The sequence below is a fragment of the Centropristis striata genome, chromosome 7 (assembly GCF_030273125.1).
Source record: "Centropristis striata isolate RG_2023a ecotype Rhode Island chromosome 7, C.striata_1.0, whole genome shotgun sequence".
NCBI classification, from domain to species: Eukaryota; Metazoa; Chordata; class Actinopteri; order Perciformes; family Serranidae; genus Centropristis; species Centropristis striata.
In genome coordinates this window covers 6,685,950-6,704,187 of record NC_081523.1, presented here as the reverse complement: position 1 = coordinate 6,704,187, position 18,238 = coordinate 6,685,950, and the positions used below count along the sequence as shown (strand labels likewise).

The window sequence follows — 18,238 nt, the reverse complement described above, 5'->3', positions numbered from 1 at the left end:
ATAACACAGAAAGTTGTTTCGTTTTTATCACTTTATAACACTGAATCAAAGAGGATTTATTGTGAATTTTCTGGCAATTACCCACAGAAAAAAAGCTCTTTGGTGTCGGAGTAAAAACATCTATCTAAACCAGGGGTCTCAAACTCAAATTACCTGGGGGCCGCTGGAGGTAGTATCAAAATGACCAAAAAAAATACACAAAATTACTACAAAAAGACACAAAATGACCAAAAAAAGACACAAAATTATTACAAAAAGACCCAAAATGACCCCAAAAAACACTAAATTACTTTAGAAAGACAAAAAAAAATTACAAAATGACACAAAATGACCCAAAAAAGACACAAAATGGCCAAAAAAGACACAAAATGACAGAAAAAAATCTAAATTACCCAAAAGAGAAACAAAATGACCAAAAAAAGACACAGAATAACAAAAAAAGATACAAAATTATTTAAAAAAAGACACAAAATGACCAAAAAAAGGCACAAAATTACAAAAAAAGATTAAAATGATGTGTTTTATATATATATACATACATACATACATATATATATATACATACATATACATATATATATATATATATATACATACATACAAACATATATACATATATATACATACATACACAAACACGCACATATATATTGTACTATTATTATATACTGTCTAGTCAGAATAACATTATTACCATCATCATCATCTTGCCACTGTACCTTACCTACCAACTGATCTTCTTTCTAACTTCTTCAGTGTCCTAGTTCTACTCTGTGTATATCTATGATATATAGTGTTGATGGTACTTACAGTAGACCAGCAGCTGTTGGCTCTTGCTGACCGTCTGGTTGGAGACGGGGTTGGTGGCGCTGCAGCTGTAAACTCCCTGAGCGCTCGGCTGGACCTCTTCTAAGGTGAACAGCAGCGAGGAGCCGGAGGAGGACGCCAGAGACTCGTTGCTGGACGAAGCTCCCCTGAAGGCCCAGGTCAGGTTCTGGGAGGGGTAGGAGGAGCCGGAGCAGTTAAAGGACACGCTGGAACCCCGGACCACGATGAGCGTCCCGTTGGCGAGGGCGGTGGCCGGACCCACGGACGCCGATACATTATCAGGACCGCCTGAAAGGAACACAAGCAGCTCTTTAAACCTCTCAAGTCCAGGAGATTCTGGTTCAAATGTGTCAACTTCCTATCATTAGTTTCTGTCTCTGTTTAGCATCTTTCAGTCTGTCCTTACATCACATGCATGGCTCTTTTTTCTCCACACAAACTTGGCTATCAGGCAGATTTTTCATTTGATTTTCAGTTCAGCTTTTTTTATTTCAAACATGTGCGAGTAACACAACAAAGTAAACTCAAAAACAAACAAATCCAATGAGAATAACCAAAACAAAAAATAGCAATAGTCAAAACAAAAGCTATAATGTGAACGCAACATGTCCGGAAAGGAGTAGGATGAAGCATATGTAATTAAAACTAAAATATATGTATTGTAAGTTAGACAGTGTGCAGGACTCTTTGTATTTTTTGGCATTGTTACTTAAAAAAAAGTCATTACTTGAAGATTAAAAATTAAAAAAAAAGTTAATGTTTACTGATTAATAAATTATTTAAGCTCTAAATTTAATAATTTACTCATTTGTGCCGAAAGGTTTTTTTAGTATAATAAAGCAAAAATGCCTCAACATTTGTTCTAATAGTTTTAAAGTCTTGAATACTGGTATGGACTGGTACTGGTACAGTTTCTAATAGGAGAATTATTTTTTATTTTTTTTAATATCACATTAAAAAACACACCAGCCACCTGTTTCACACGTTTATGTACAGTCTTTATCTGAAAAAATGTTTTAAGGAGAAACTCTAATTGTTTTCTTTGATAATAAACTTGTTATGAATTTGTAGTTCCCAAATACTTGATAATGCTCCTTGTAGTTTCTAAGATACATCTATTTTCTTATCATACTATATTTATTCTTTGGGCACATGGAAATAATGTTGTTTACGTCCCATGTGCCAAAACACTAGATAGCTTGTAGTAATAAGAATAAGATAATAAATAAATGAGGATTTCTTTGTTCACATTTGTGCTTTGGAAAGCCCAGAGAACACTTCCACCAAAGGAAACTTAAAATGTTCACATGAGCTCAAACTGGTTAATGGAAAATAATAATTTGCATAAATTGCTATATTAATTGATAATATAAAAACTCAGCTGCAGCTTTAAGTATCATTTTCTGTTTGTTTCCTGCACACTGTCATTCATCACATCTCGCTTCCTGTTTCCATGTGAATGTCTGTAATGTTGAAGAACCTGTTTGAGTTTACTAGAAATGCTGCTTTACAGAACTGAAGTGAACCCTGTTAACCATGCACAGTGGTGCAGCATGCTGAAATATCCATGAAAAGTATCTGCAGAATACATTTTTATTATCAAGAAAGGTTTCCTGCAATTGGTCCTGATTGGATTTTATTGATAAATGATCTACACCCATAATGAATGAATGAATAAATGAATGAATGAATGAATGAATGAATGAATGAATGAATGAATGAATTAATTAATTAATTAATTAATAAAAGGATTTTAGCTCTTTCCCAGTCTCTAACACTTCACTTCTGTATTCTGTAAAAATGCAAAAAAAGGGGGTCTAATCATCTAACACTGTCCCTATAAATAAACATGTTTTTATGGTATTTTTTGTGCATATGTTTATTATATTTGAATTTCTACCTTTATATGTTCAGATTTGTAACCTATGTTTGACATTTTCCAGGTCCGAAACAGTTCATTGAGCATATTTGTGGTTTTTATCGTCATAAATAGTAAAATTGTTTGTGTATTTTGGGGCTCAATGTGTCAATAAAGTGGGTTAAAGTGAAAAAATAATTGTCAAATCATGTTGAAGTTGTGCTGAGAAAATACCAAATACCCAACATGAGTATAGTAAATATTATGTGGTATATAAAGGGAAAATATGCTCAGACCCCAGAGGGTTTAGAAAAATAATAATAATAAAAAAAATAAAATGGCCTGAAATGGAACATTACATACTTTTAATAGTTAAACATGTGTTTAAAATATAGAGAAATAAGTTATTTTTTAATAATAAAAATAAATAAATAAATAAACAAAATGGCCTGAAATGGACTATTACATACTTTTAATAGTTGAACATGTGTTTAAAATATAGAGAAATAAGTTATTTTTTAATAATAAAAATAAATAAAATGGCCTGAAATGGACCATTACATACTTTTAATAGTTAGAGAAATAAGTTATTTTATAATAACAAAAAGAAAGAAAGAAAGAAAGAAAATGGCCTGAAATGGACCATTACATACTTTTAATAGTTGAACATGTGTTTAACATATAGAGAAATAAGTTATTTTTTTAATAATAAAAATAAATAAATAAATAAAATGGCCTGAAATGGACCATTACATACTTTTAATAGTTAGAGAAATAAGTTATTTTATAATAATAAAAATAAATAAATAAATAAAATGGCCTGAAATGGACCATTACCTACTTTTAATAGTTGAACGTGTGTTTAAAATATAGAGAAATAAGTTATTTTTTAATAATAAAAATAAATAAATAAATACATAAAATGGCCTGAAATGGACCATTACATACTTTTAATAGTTGAACATGTGTTTAAAATATATAGAAATAAGTTATTTTTTAATAGTTTCAACGCGTAAAATTCACTTACTGGCTACTTGCAGCACTGCACGTGCATGAAAGGTGTTGTTGCCCGGCAGCGTGGAGCTGCACAGGTAGGTGCCCTCATCTCCAGGTGTCACCCTGTTGATGTTCAGGCTCCCGTCCCGCGTTAACGTGAGGCGCTGCCCGGCGGCTGGAGCAGGAGGCCCCGGTGCAGCCTCGCCACCTCTAACGACCTCTCGTCCATTTTTCATCCACGTCGTTACAGTCGGTGTCACGTTACCGGCGGAGTAACACGGAAGCAGCGCGATGTCGCCCGGTGCGGCTGTCAGCGCCGTTTCGGTGGCGTCACCGCCCGAAACTACAGCTGTGACAGCAAACAAGAGATAATAAGAGAATAAGAAGAGAGAATAAACCAACAGAAATGAGTTTTACACACTCACCTGTGTTACCTGTGTACTCGTCATTGTAAAAACTCACCTGTCGCACATAAACACAACAGTAGAAGCGTCACTATCTTCATGGTAACTCTCCAAATGGCTACATTGCCGTCAAAAAAGAAAAAGAAAAAAAAAAAAGGAAGTGAAGAGAAAGGGCTTCCCCCTCTCCAAACCTGTCGGACTAGTCCACCTGTGTGAGCCTGTCTGTGCCAGCGGGCTCACACCAGTGCTCCCATTATAAGCCACAGGTGAGCCAGTGTGTCATGATGGGACTCCTGGCTCTCCGCTCCGCTGCAGGTCGGAGGGAGCGGACGTGCTTTGTTTACTAGAGCACCACGCTCATCCGGAAACTTTGGCACGAATAAACCACACCCTGACCTCACCTTGTTAAAGAGACAGTAACACCTTTCTCCTATTCATTACAACACAATACGGTAGTAATAGTAGTAGCCTAGTAGTAGTAGTAGTCTATCAATAGTAGCCTAGTAGTAGGAGTAGCCAATTAATAGTAGCCTAGTAGTAGTAGTAGTAGTAGTAGTAGTAGTAGTAGTAAGAGTAGTAGTAGTAGTAGTAGTAGTAGCCTAATAGTAGTCTAGTAGTAGTAGTAGTAGAAGTTTGAAGTTTTTTTATTTTGCACAAATAAGACAAAAGACAAGGACAATGAGATAACAACAAAATGAAGGTGCAAGGTAGTGGCAAGAAACCCAAAAGGGCTTATACAGGCCTCTACCTATATTAAAATTCACAAGTTAAATTAAAACAAGTAACTATCACAAAAAAATAAATAAAACAAAAGTGTAGAAATGTGTGCGTGTATGCGTACCTGTGCAGAGCAGCCACTAAATTGTTCTTGTATATATTCAGAGAGGAAAACTTTATTGAACTATCATTCCAGAGTATTGTACCTCTGTATTTTAAGGAAAATTGCCAGAGGGTAGTACGATAGTGAGGAGGGTGTAATCTTGTTAATTGTCTAGTATTGTACTTATGTAATTGTGAGTTGACATGGAAATGTTCACTGAAAGCTTTAGGAATGGAATTTGGAATATACTTATAGCCTACTTAAAGATAAAAATGCTGATTTGGTAGGCCTATATATTGATCTGAAAAATTATAATTATTATTATTATTATTATTATTATCTTGAGTTTTTGGAAAAGGGGAGCAGAAGGATCTAGTCGTTTTGAAAATGTGGCAGTTCTAACAAATCTTTTCTGAACAAGATAAATAGTAGTAGAAGTAGTAGTAGTAGTAGTAATAGTAGTGGGAGCAGTAGTAGTAGAAGTAGCCTAGTAGTAGAAGTAGTAGTAGTAGTAATTGTCAAAAAATAAACTTGAAAACTGAGCTCCAGGCCGAAAATTCCACTCTGCAGAAATAATTTATACATAGAAACGTAGGAAAATGTGTCTTCTCACTCACAATCCTCTGGTAAAGCTGTCAGAGTTATAGTTTGGCCATAGGACGCACAGATGCACCACCAACACGCACCAACAGCCTCATTGGCTTCCATAGAGAGTAGAAAAGCATATTTAACAGTTTTTCAGATCGCTCTTATAAAGCTATTTCTTCATTTTTCTTCACAAAAACATATGTAGCACCTCTGGCTGCTGTCGCTGTTCCGGAACATTCAGGTGGCAGTTAATTCTGTTGATTGCTCTGCTCTGATTGGTCGACCCCAAAGCCTTTGATCCTTTCATCATTTCATCCATCTCTCCCAGAAAGAGAGACCCAGACACACACACACACACACACACACACAAACACACGCACAGGTAACAAATATAATAACAACAAAAATAGCTCATTAGAGTTTAATTTAAGAGCTGATATCTAGACATTACCCATGGTTTTCTTGATAATGATTTTGGTTAATATCAAGAAAACCATGGAAAATGTCTAAATATCAGCTCTTAAATTAAAATCTTATCAGCTATTTTTGCTGTTGTCATTATATTTGTCCAAACAAATGTACCTTTAGTTGTACCAGGCGTTAACATTAACAATAAATTGAAGAAAACAATGGTCTAATAATCACCACAGGAAGTCCTTCCTGAGTGTCAGGCACAGCGTCAATAGATTTATTTCACACAATTCATTACTTCATAACTTTATTTATAACAATCTGTGCAATTCCGGACATTCTACAGAAATCATGTGCAATAATTCAATTTGTCTCACTGTTGTTACATATATACATAGTTGTCCATATCTATAATTCAATTTCTATATTTCCATATCTCTATTTACTTCAAATGTATTCTATATTTAATATTTCTATTTGTACATATCTTTATTTACGTAACACTTGCATTTGCATCTATATTGTTGTATATTTAGTGGAGAGTGCTTTTTTTTAAACCTTTATTTTATTACAGAATACTTTCTATTCTATTCTTATACAGCAGCAACTGGAACAAAGCAATTTCTCCCCGGGGCTCAATACAGTAGGCCTACTTCTGATTCTGATTCTGACTTAGTTACATGTACTTAAGTAGTAGTAGTAGCCTAGTAGTAGTAGTAGTCAGTGGTAGAATGTAACTAAGTGCATTTAGTTAGTAACATGTACTTGAGTATTTCCATTTTATGTAACTTTATAATTCTACTCCACTACATACGACATTTTGAGGCAAATATTGTGATCAATTTAAAATGATTATGCATGTTTATAAATTAAACCACAGAACAATATATTAAGTATTTAAAATTAGCCCTACCCTGACAAAAATAAAATGCTGCTTACATAAACGCATCAATAATAATAATAATATATATATTAATATATTTGGAATATGTACATAACGAACTGAAAAAAGTACTAATTGTGTAGTAAGTAAATGGCTTACTAAACTGAGCTTTAACTGGGTTTAACTGCAATTCACGTCCATGACAATCTTGAGAAAAACAGGTTTTATTTAAGTATAATCTCATTTACTATTGTATGACTGTTTAATATTTATAAATGCAACAAAATCTGATCAAATATGTGTTTCATGTGTGTGTTTTGGGTGTATGTGACATGCAAATACTAACCACTGCCATAAAGGAATAAAAGAGATAACAGGCATCATTTATGTAATACAACTGGCTGCAACAAACTACTACACTGATTATACTGATTACCAATAATATTTCATCTTAATGAGGAGGTGAAACCGTTTGCTCTGCTTTGACAGGTGAAATATTTCCATATTAATTAATCAACTCTCTCACAGTCGTACCCCACTTTCTAAAAATGGCCCGTCTGGAAACAGAAAGTGTGTTAATGGAGCATGTGAGCAGGAGGCGGGACCTGCTCAGAACTGGTGATTTGATTGACAGACATTTTAACGAACCACAAGCCAAATGGCAGAGACGTGACAGCGCCCTCTGGTGGTCACCTGCAGGTAGTGTAGTTTGTGACGTTCACTTGTAGTCAGATTGCTCGGAAATATATACTTCACCCACACTATTAAACATAGATAGTATCATTAAGTTAATTTACCTCCAAGTTTGCTTTTTGATGGAAATTCAGCATATATTACTAGTCATTTATCGGTAAAAACGCTCCTGAAAACTGGCAATAATCTACCTAAAAGGGTTTACATCAACAATTTCCGGTGTTTTTACGCTACATCAGGGGATTGATTTAAAAAAAACATGAGTAGCATCTATTACAGTTTGTTTAAGGCTGTTTTAAAATTTAAAATGCCACTAATATAGTTATTTTTAAATTCAAATTGTTAGCTAACTGCACAGATTCTCCACCAGTTCGTATATCTCCTACTGGCACCTGAACGCATCACTTCTGGCAGTTTTTGTGTGCTTGTGTGCAGCTTCAGTTCACAGCATCTGCAGCCGGACTAAAAGTGAAAATGCCCGCAGATTTGAGCCAGTGGACCGGGCCTCTGACCCTGCTGGAGGTCGAAGAGAAACCCGCAAATCCCATGACTGTTAAATACGACTCTGTGGAGATAGATGAGCTCGGCAAAGTGCTCACGCCAACACAGGTTAGTCAGCAAAGCTAACAACTCAGCTAACTAACTTAGCTTCGTTTTGGAGTGTTAGCTTAAAAGATAGCATTCTCCTAGCACAGTGCTAACACATTTTCTTATACCAAACACTGCTTTTTAATTAATTGTTTGGCACTAACGTGTTTTCAAATGTTTGCAAACAATGAATTGGGTTACATAAGACTGGTCACACGCCTGCAGCGTGTCTGCAGCTGTAATAGCTGGCGAGTAGCGCCCCCTAATGGGCATCAGATGCACTAATATCGCCACCCTGTTAAAATAAAAGCCTAACTCATTTTTTCAGGAAACACAAAAAACTTCACCAAAAGTGTAACATATGACATTTATTGATCATTTCACCCACAAAGGATGTAACAAAGGATGGCTATTGGCATAGTGATAACACTGTGTGTATATTATGTAACTTAAGAGAAATAAATGACTTAGGCATTTTTTCGAACATGCCTTTGTGACTTAAGCAAGATATGGTAACACTTTATTTTGAAGGTGTCTACATAAGAGTCACACAAGCCTGTCAGAAACATGACATGACAAGTATCATGAGCATTAATGTTACTTCAAAGTGTCATTAATGTTTATGACACATCCTATGTCATGTTTATGACACGCTCATGTCACTCTTATGTAGACACCTTCAAAATAAAGTGTTACCATATCTTGCTTAAGTCACAAAGGCATGTTCAAAAAATTGCCTAAGTCTCATTTTATTTTGACTTAGGCATAATAAATCCGCTTAAGTCACACAGTTGACATAGGCCATTATCTTAAAGGGGTAAAATCACATGATCTGATCAACTGAGGATGTAGGCGATTTTACCATAGGTGGCAATGAGGAGATGATTTAGGCAAAAAACCCAATTTTGACAAAAAATGACTTAGCCGATTATTTTGACAGTGTGACAATATTGATCATTTTTCTCTGTGTTGACCTGCAGGTGCAGAATCGACCCACCTGCATCGAGTGGGAAGGATGTGACGCCAGTAAGCTGTACACTTTGGCCCTCACCGACCCGGACGCTCCCAGCAGGAAAGACCCCAAATTCAGGTGAAAAGAGCGGGAAAAACCTGTGACAAGTTTGGGTTCATTTACTAAAAATGACCAAAAGATGCTTGCAAAAGTACAGTCCAATTACACATTAATTTATATGACAAAGACAGTTTTAAAATTGAGTAATTATAATGCAAGTTATAATAGATATTAAAGGGGAGTTCCACCTTTCCTTTGCTGAAGAAATGTCAACTTCTGATGCAGCTGCCCATATTTCAGGCTTTTATGCCGTTTTGCTTCCGATTGGTTAATTTCATTTTGCAACAGTCTCTTTTTTTTTTAAAAAAAGGGAGTTTAATAAGCTTAATTGTTATTAAAAGCACTCATTGTGAATGGGGATGGTATTTTTGGCCATCAAAACAGATGAAAAGCTCTCTCATACTTTAAATAAAGTCAGCTTTTGCATAATTTAGAACTTTATTGTACTTTTTAAAACAACATTTTTTCTCCTTTTACTATAGGGAGTGGCACCACTTTCTGGTGGTCAACATGAAGGGGAATGATGTGTCCTCTGGCTGCGTCATGTCCGACTACGTGGGCTCCGGTCCTCCCAAGGGAACAGGTAAGAGAGAAAGAAGAATAGAGATGGATTTCAGTTTGGGCAATGCATGACTGGATAGATTTATGCCCATGTTTAGCTTATTCTGGAAGTTCAAGACATTATGTCCCTCTATCTCTATACAATTAGGTGTCAGAAAGCCTTAAATTTGACTAACAAACAGGACCTTAGACTGTGTTTTTTATGTTAATTTTGATTAAATTTGATTTGATTTGATAAATCTTTATTGTCCCCGAGGGGCAATTTGTTCTGCATTCAGTAGTTAAAAATGTCACACAACAAACAAATAATCATAATAAATACAAAACACAGAACATAAAAACATTAAAGCATAAAAGCATATGGGAGACATCATGGAATATAATCATTTACATTGTTTAAGAAAGACAAAGCTACTAACCCTAGTTTGTTTAGGAAGCCAACAGCTGAGGGAACAAATGATTTTAGATATCTAATAATAATAATAATTGATAGGTTTGATGAGAATACAAAACCGTCCACAGCAAGGTTATAATAGTTTTGGATTTTTCATTAGTTTTAGTTTTAATTTCGTTGTGAATTTTTGCTTTCAAATTCAGTTAGTTTTAATTAGTTTTTAGAGTCAGTTTTCTAGTTTTGGTTTAGTTTTTCTATTTTTTGAAAATGCTTAGTTTTAGTTTAGTTTTTATTAGTTTTAGTGTTAGTTTTAGTTTTTGTTGTAATGGGCTATGTGTTGGGTGCGAGATTCAAAGTGGTCATAATACATTTGCGTTTATTTCCTTTGGTTTATCCATCTCAGCCCCAATAAGGTTATTAACTCTTACAGTTCCAGGTGTTTTGAATTTTGGTTCTAGTTCCCAGTCTCAGTAAACATATTTACCATGTGTTGCATGTTCAAATAGAAACACTGAATTATGAATGAAAAAAGTTGACAAAAACGAAAACTAAGGACATTTTGACTTTAATTTTAGTTAGTTTTAGTTAGTTTTGTAACCACGCAATACAGTTTCAGTTAGTTATCGTTTTTTAAAAAACTCTAGTTTTTATTTTTATTTCAGTTAACGAAATGTTTTTTCAATTCTAGTTTTCGTTATTTCGTTAGTTTTCGTTAACTATAATAACCTTGGTCCACAGGGTTGTTAAACATGTTAATTACTGGTTTGGAGTTTGGCACGTCGGCAACCTTTACCACAGTTAATCTTAAACAGTATCTATAGCCTGGCATCAATAATTTACAGTTCTAAGAGGTTGTTTTCAAGCAGCACTGTGACGCTACATTTAAAATAACCTGTCTTTGTCCCCCTCAGGTCTCCACAGGTACGTGTGGCTGGTGTACGAGCAGCCAGGCAGCCTGTCCTGCACCGAGACCGTCCTCACTAACTGCTGTGGAGACGGACGCGGCAAATTCAAGATCCAGAGCTTCAGGCAGAAATACAACCTGGGAGCTCCGGTGGCTGGAACCTGCTACCAGGCCGAGTGGGACGACTACGTCCCCAAACTGTACGAGCAGCTGGCCGGAAAATAAATGAAAAGACTCTGAAACTTTCAGCACTAGGTGCAGGAATCGTTCTTGCAGAAAGCATTAAACCCCAACAGTAACAAAGCATTTTTCTTTGTGAGTGTGCCACTAAATAGTGTCTTTTTTTCCGCACTGTTGCCTTCCACCCATGCTGTGACTAAAATAACTGCTCCTCTCAATCATGCCACCTGCACTCAATCTGCAATAAAGGTGTTAAACACTGAAACTGTTGTGTGTTATCTATTCAAATGCTTTCAGATTTTATGGTGGCTGATTTAAGGACACCGTCATCTATACAGGCGTTTGGCTGAGGTGATATTTGCCTGTCAAAGTTCACCAGAGTTGAATTCAATGTGGAGATTTGACCCGTCGCTTGCGACTTGCGAGAATGGAAGGCAAATATTAAATAATATTATGCCGCCAAGTGTGACCATGCTTTAATGCTTAGAGACTCATTTGGTCAACTTGATTCCTCTTTGACATCTTAGTTTTAATCACATTATAAAGCAGGGGTCTCAAACTCAAATTACTCAAAATGACCAAAAAAAAGACACAAAATTACAGAAAAAAAACCTAAATTACTTAAATAAGACACTACCAAAAAGAGACATTACTAAAAAAAGACACAAAATGACCAAGAAAGGATACTAAATTACTTAAAAAAGACACAAAATGACCCCAAAAATACACAGAATTATTAGAAAAAGACAAAATTACCACAAAAAAAAGACACAAAATTACATTACATAACATTTCCTCTTCTTCCAGTAACAACACGGTAAAGTGCCATTCATATAAAACTCACATTAAACTTTCATATCAAGGTGGGGGCCATAAAATATCATCACGAGGGCCACAATTGGCCCGCGGGCCACAAGTTCGAGACCCCTGTTTTAAAGTGTCATGGTGATAAGTTGTAAATGTGATCCATTCTTTGAGAAATAGAGATGTTTGTTGTATTTTGGTTTGAATAATTAGAACCAGGAGCTTTTCATTTTTGGAGATGTGCAAAAATTCATTTGGGTTCCTCAGTTGCAGAAAGTATTAGGGTTGTCCTCTACTAAAGGCATTTGTAGATGACTAACATACAATTTATTTGAGCCATCTGTAAAAATCCAGCTTCTCCACAAAGAATAATAAGCAGCAGCATTTAATCTTGTGTGTATCAGAGATGTGTTCTTAAGTTTCTTGGATACAAGCCAGTCAGCATGGAAGAAAAGCATGATAATTACAGAGTAAAAGACCTAAATTACAGATTAATCGACTAAGAGGGGAAGCTCCAGAGAGTACTTCATCATTTACAGTGAAAGATTTTTTATTAGGTAGAATATATGTCTATTTAGCCTGAAGGAACTGGGCTCCTTGCCCACAAAGTGTCTCAATTCTAGTATTTAAAAACTTTAAGAGCTTTGTGGAGCAGTTAAGGTAAGAGCACTGTAGTAGCAGCGCTGCAGTTATGAACTTTGCTCCGTTTATCAAACATACGTTCAGTAACCTTTGTCCTCATTAACAACTCGACCTTTTTATTTCCACTCTGTGGTCTCCGCTTCCTTTCACCAGCCTGCAGTGTGAGATGAGGATCTGAAAGTAGTCATTCAGACTGAACTGACATGTTCAACTTTTTTTTCCACAGAATTTTAACTGTATTGCTAGTAGAGTCAGACTAAACTCCACAGCCCTGTGTCAGCTATTACAAGTTAAAATTACTGAAAAAAAGAAACCTATAAAACCAGGGGTCTCAAATTACCTGAGGGCAGCTGGAGGCAGTATCAAAATGACCAAAAAAAGACACAAAATTACTACAAAAAAAGACACAAAATTACCAAAAAAACAGACAAAATTACAAAAAAAGACACAAAATGACTCAAAAAAGAGACAGAATGACCAAAAAAAGACACAAAATGACCAAAAAAAGAGACAAAATTACAAAAAAAGACACAAAATGATGAAAAAACACTAAATTACTTTAAAAAAAGACACAAAATGATGAAAAAACACTAAATTACTTAAAAAAAGACACAAAATGACAAAAGACGACACAAGAGTATTTAAAAAAAAAGAATACAAAATGACTAAAAAAAGACACAAAATGACCAAAAAAAGTAATTAAAGGGACCTTCCACACACAACATGGTAAAGTGCCATATAAAACTCACATTAAACTTTCATATCAAGGTGGGGGCCACAAAATATCATCACGAGGGCCACAATTGGCCCGCGGGCCAATGCATGCTCAAAAAGCTTTATCTGTGAAATGTGGTTGAGAGAGCTAGGGAATGTATTACACTTGGAGAAAACCAGGTACATCATATCTGCTAAAGAGGATATCTTTTTGTAATATCTGGCAATCTTTTTCTCGATTTAATGTCTAAAAACTGAGTTAGTGCTATTCTGTTGCTGTGTCATTTATTTTATTCCTATGTCCCGTTTGTCTCGTGTCAAAAACTCTAAAGTTCTGGCTTGAAACTCCATACCAAATTTTTTTTTGATGATATTCGGCCAAGTAAAACGGAGATAATGTCAAATATATTTAGTATAAAAATATAGAACTAGAGATTATCCTCATTTTACCTGTTATATGTTACATATGCAACCTGTATTCATATTTGCAATATTTAAAATTCTGTGTTTTTTTAAACATAATTTTCAAGATCAGATTTCATGTTTTCTTTAGTTTTTTGGGGGGTTCAAAATTTTGATCCAGTAAGTCAAAGTTAAAAATTAATTATCAGGACATATAGGTGAGTTAAGGCTGAAAAAACTGATACCAACATGGCATGGTATAGATTTTTTAACAGGTTTCCATTCTGCTTCTTGCTGTTGTACACAGTGAATATGAAGATATGAGGACATATATAACAACACATCCTTAGTTTGTGTGATGAGCACTTTATTTACAAATATAATTAAAAGCTCTGACAGAATCATGCTTTCTTTTAACCTGGAAAAAAAATTAAAGTGCATGCAATAATAAAGCATCATACTGGTCTGGTTTATAAGAAAATACACAGCTTGGGAAGTTGTGTAAAGCGAAAAAAAAAAGAGAAAAATCTGATGAAAATCCCATTGATACATGACTGAACCTCAAATACTATCTGAGGAGGGGGGAGGGAAAAAAAGCGCCTTTAAAAATTCTTTTTTTTGATTTGAGTGACAGTTAAAATACAATACGAAAATAAGTAAAAGCTCTCCATAAATCCTTCTATACACAAAGTACAAGTCCCCCCCCGCCCCCCCATGAAGCCCTTTGTGCTAGCTGGGAGTTGGAGTTCACGTGTATTATTATTATTATTATTATTATTATTATTCACATTGGCTGCCAGTGCAGAGAAATCAGTACGATACACGTTGAGTACCATGATTCACCCTCCCCTCAGTAATCAAATCCACCCGTCACATTTATTCGAAGCGTACCTGTATGTACATGATATTTGTGTCTCAAAGTATCAAATAATTCAAATTTGTCATAAAAATGTCCTGATGAATAAATACCAAAAGACTGCAAAAGGATTTGATTTATCGCTTTGTGAGATTTTTTTTTTGCACCGTTTGAGACCAAAAAGAAACCAAAACTAACCCAAAAATGAATGAATCACCTCTATAAAATAAAAAAAAAAGAAATGCAAAAATGTTTCGTGGAGCGATGTCGCTCGTCGTCCGACTGCCCTCGTTTTTCTCTCCCTCCTTCTCTTGTCTTCCACTGTTTTTAGTCACAACAAAAGTGTCATCATTGCACGAGAAACAAGAAACACCGTGACTATGTTATCATTATTCCAACATGGTCTCACAGGAATCTGTGAAATAGCCACGGATTCGCTTTAACTCAAAATCCGTTGAATAGCCACGGAATCACTCAAATTTCCGTGAAACTGACACGGATTTCGCTACAATGCAAGTTAATGACAGTCATATCCCGCTTTTCCTATTGGTTTGTTCCAAGTCACGTGACTTTCAAGGTCCCAGCGGTCAGAACAAAAAACATGGCGGACAGTTCTCTCATTTTTAGTGAAAAAATCAATATTTTGACTTAGTTTCTGCATAAAAATGGATTTTGATCACATTTCTAGCGAGAAATATATGTTTTATTTTCTAAATATTCACTCAGTGAATGTACATAATCATTTTGTATGTTGGAATAGCCACGGGATATGACTGTCATTAACTTGCATTGTAGCGAAATCCGTGAAATTTGAGTGATTCCGTGGCTATTCCACGGATTTTGAGTTAAGCGAATCCGTGGCTATTTCACGGATTCCTGTGAGACCAGGTTGCATTATTCTTACAAAAACATGACAACTACAGGAAGTTATCCAGCATATTTTTTTGTCATCTTGTGACACCATGAGAGGCAAGGAGGGAGGGGGGGGGGGGAGGAGGAGGAAGAGGAGGAGGAGGAGGAGGAGGAGGAGGGGGCACTAAAACCTGCCGTCGACACGGTCTGACTCGGCCCAGAAAACACACCGGAGCTGATTCTGGAGTATTTTTTTGTGTTTGTGTGAGGGCGTCAGCAGCAGTGGACACCTGCACTGTCAGGTAAAAGGAGGAGGAGGAGGAGGAGGAGGAGGAGGAGGAGGAGGAGGAGGGGTGTACTGAGGCAGACGGACGCCCCGGGGGGGTGGGCGGCGGGGGGATTAGGGGGGACTACGGCAGACGGCGGCGTTGACAGCAGCCCCTCATCTGTAGTCGTCCTTGGGGAGGTCCAGGGTGCCCAGGTTGCCGAAGCCCAGCCGCATGCTCTCCATGTCGAAGCTGTCGGTCTCCCTCTCCTGACGCTCCAGGAGGTGCTTGATACGGTCGGTTCGCTCCTTCTGAATGGAAACCAGCTCCTCTTCAATCTGCAGCAAACACACACACACACACACACACACACACAGACACACACACACACACACACAGAGGATATTACAGGGTTAACGTATGAAAGTCGACTTTTTTTTTTTTTTTTGATCAAGGTCTTTTTTTTCAAATTTTTCAAATACAACAGACAAAGAAAATACAATTCTCACATGAGACAATCAAGTCTAGTTCCTGTCCAATCAAACAAACCTCCCAATGTCATACAAAATTACCAAAAAAAGACACAAAATTACTAAAAAAAAGACACAAAAGGACCCAAAAAATACACAAAATTACTAAAAAAGACAAAATTATTAGAAAAAGACAAAATTACCAAAAAAAGACACAGAATTACATTACATAACATTTCCACTTCTTCCGGTAACAACAACACGGTAAAGTGCCATTCATATAAAACTCACATTAAACTTTCATATCAAGGTGAGGGCCACAAAATATCATCACGAGATACCCACAACCCCACCCACAAGTACTGGACCCCAAGCTAATTTCAATACATCCAGACATGGTAAATAAAAAAGGAAACCACAACGGAGAGAGAAAAGAAAAAAACAAAAACAAAACAAAAAACAGATGCATATATACATTTGGACCAAATCCACTGGTCACATGTTGGGGGGAAAGCATCTTTCCATTTAAACAGGAGAAGTCTCCTGACCAACAAGGAGCAGAAGGCCATCATGACTAAGTGGTTCCCAGAAAAAGTGGCACCCACCGGAGTCACACCAAATAGTGAAATCAGCGGAGATGGGTGCACTGTTTTCCCACATATTCCAGAGAATACCTCAAAGATAGAATGCCAGAAACTGTACAGCATCGGGCACGACTAAAACATGAGCAGTAATGTGGCAGGAGCTTGTCTGCATCGATCACATGTAGGGTCGATACCCGTCTTAATCTAAGACGGTGTATCTTTGGTCCAATGAAGACGGTGGATTATTCTGAATTGAACCACAGGGTGTCTGAGGCATATAGAGGAAGAATAAATTTTTTTGCCATATTTCCTCTGAAATCTCTTCATCTAGGTCAGTTTCCTATTTTGTTTTAAGGATATAGAGTAGACCTTCTAATCAGTTTTTTTTTTTATTTAGAATATCTTTATTATCATTGTCACATGTACAGGTGCATCTCATTAAAGTCATTAAGTCATTCTTAGTCTAGACTCTAAGTTACTGAGGCTTCAAAATAAAAGAAATACAGACATACAGTCATGGAAAAAAATTATTAGATCATTGTTTTCTTCATTTTCTTGTTCATTTGAATGCCTGGTACAACTTAAGGTACATTTGTTTGGACAAATATTATGATAACATTAAAAATAGCTGATAAGAGTTTAATTTAAGAGCTGATATCTGGACATTTAACATGGTTTTCTTGATCATAACCAAAATTTATTATCAAGAAAACAGTTAAATCATCAGCGTGTCGGGACTTTTCTATGGGATAAAACCTCATTTTGTTTGCTCTCATATTTAATTTATGGTTGGTATTTGCTAGAGGCAGAAACAAATAAAATAAAAAGGCTCATAGTGTAATGCAGCTCAATACACTGCAGTACAAACTGCAGTCTAAAACAACAGAGTTTAACTGTAACCTTTACAAACGCTGTATAGTTTAATGCAGGATGACACTGCAGAGTTGTTTTATGGCGTTTTTGTCGACCCTCTGCAGTTGTTTTATGCCCTTGATGTGGCATGGCAGCATGCAGACTGTGCATTGTTTCACACAGAGTTGGTGACAATTTTCAGGCTCTTTAACTCTATGGAGTCTTGGGCTGTTTTGTCCATTTTTAATAATTTTCATCCTGCCTGTATACACCACTTTAAAAATGTTTAAATGCCATGTTGGTGTATTTTTTTTTTCAGCACAACCTCACCTATATGACCTGATAATTATTGATTTTTATTCTGACTTACTGGATCAACATTTTGAACCAAAAAGAAACAAAGAACATAAATGTGATCTTGTGATTGTGTTTGATCCTGTCATCCACCTCAGGTTTTTATTCGAGTGGGACTCCATTTTATTTATGTCTTGTGTGTTAAGCGTAACAATTTTGGTCATTTTGTGTATTTTTTAGTCATTTCGTCTTTTTTTGTGTGGTCATTTTGTGTCTTTTTTTTGTTCTTTGTGTCTTTTTTAGTCATTTTGTGTCTTTTTTT

General features: G+C 35.9%; 3 protein-coding genes across 4 annotated transcripts in view; 1 reads left to right on the top strand and 2 right to left on the bottom strand.

Moving 5' to 3' along the window:
* vsig10 (V-set and immunoglobulin domain containing 10) overlaps positions 1 to 18,238 on the bottom strand; it is a 37,541-nt gene that overhangs the window by 13,192 nt on the left and 6,111 nt on the right. The window contains exons 2-4 of the mRNA XM_059336674.1: positions 4,145 to 4,218; positions 3,714 to 4,031; positions 811 to 1,116 (exon numbers count right to left, since the gene is read on the bottom strand). Of these exons, the coding sequence (XP_059192657.1) occupies positions 811 to 1,116; positions 3,714 to 4,031; positions 4,145 to 4,187 (667 nt within the window). The 5' untranslated portion in view covers positions 4,188 to 4,218. The remainder of the gene's footprint in view (positions 1 to 810; positions 1,117 to 3,713; positions 4,032 to 4,144; positions 4,219 to 18,238) is intronic.
* Positions 7,869 to 11,445, top strand: pebp1 (phosphatidylethanolamine binding protein 1). The gene is made up of 4 exons (XM_059336677.1): positions 7,869 to 8,090; positions 9,050 to 9,159; positions 9,624 to 9,724; positions 11,008 to 11,445. The coding sequence occupies exons 1-4, from the start codon at positions 7,956 to 7,958 to the stop codon at positions 11,223 to 11,225; spliced, it is 564 nt and encodes a 187-aa protein (XP_059192660.1). The 5' UTR covers positions 7,869 to 7,955; the 3' UTR covers positions 11,226 to 11,445.
* Positions 14,093 to 18,238, bottom strand: part of taok3a (TAO kinase 3a) — a 134,896-nt gene continuing 130,750 nt past the window's right edge. For both annotated transcript variants that reach the window (XM_059336672.1, XM_059336673.1), the window contains exon 21: positions 14,093 to 16,054. In XM_059336672.1, coding sequence (XP_059192655.1) covers positions 15,893 to 16,054 — 162 coding nt within the window. In that variant the 3' untranslated portion in view covers positions 14,093 to 15,892. The remainder of the gene's footprint in view (positions 16,055 to 18,238) is intronic.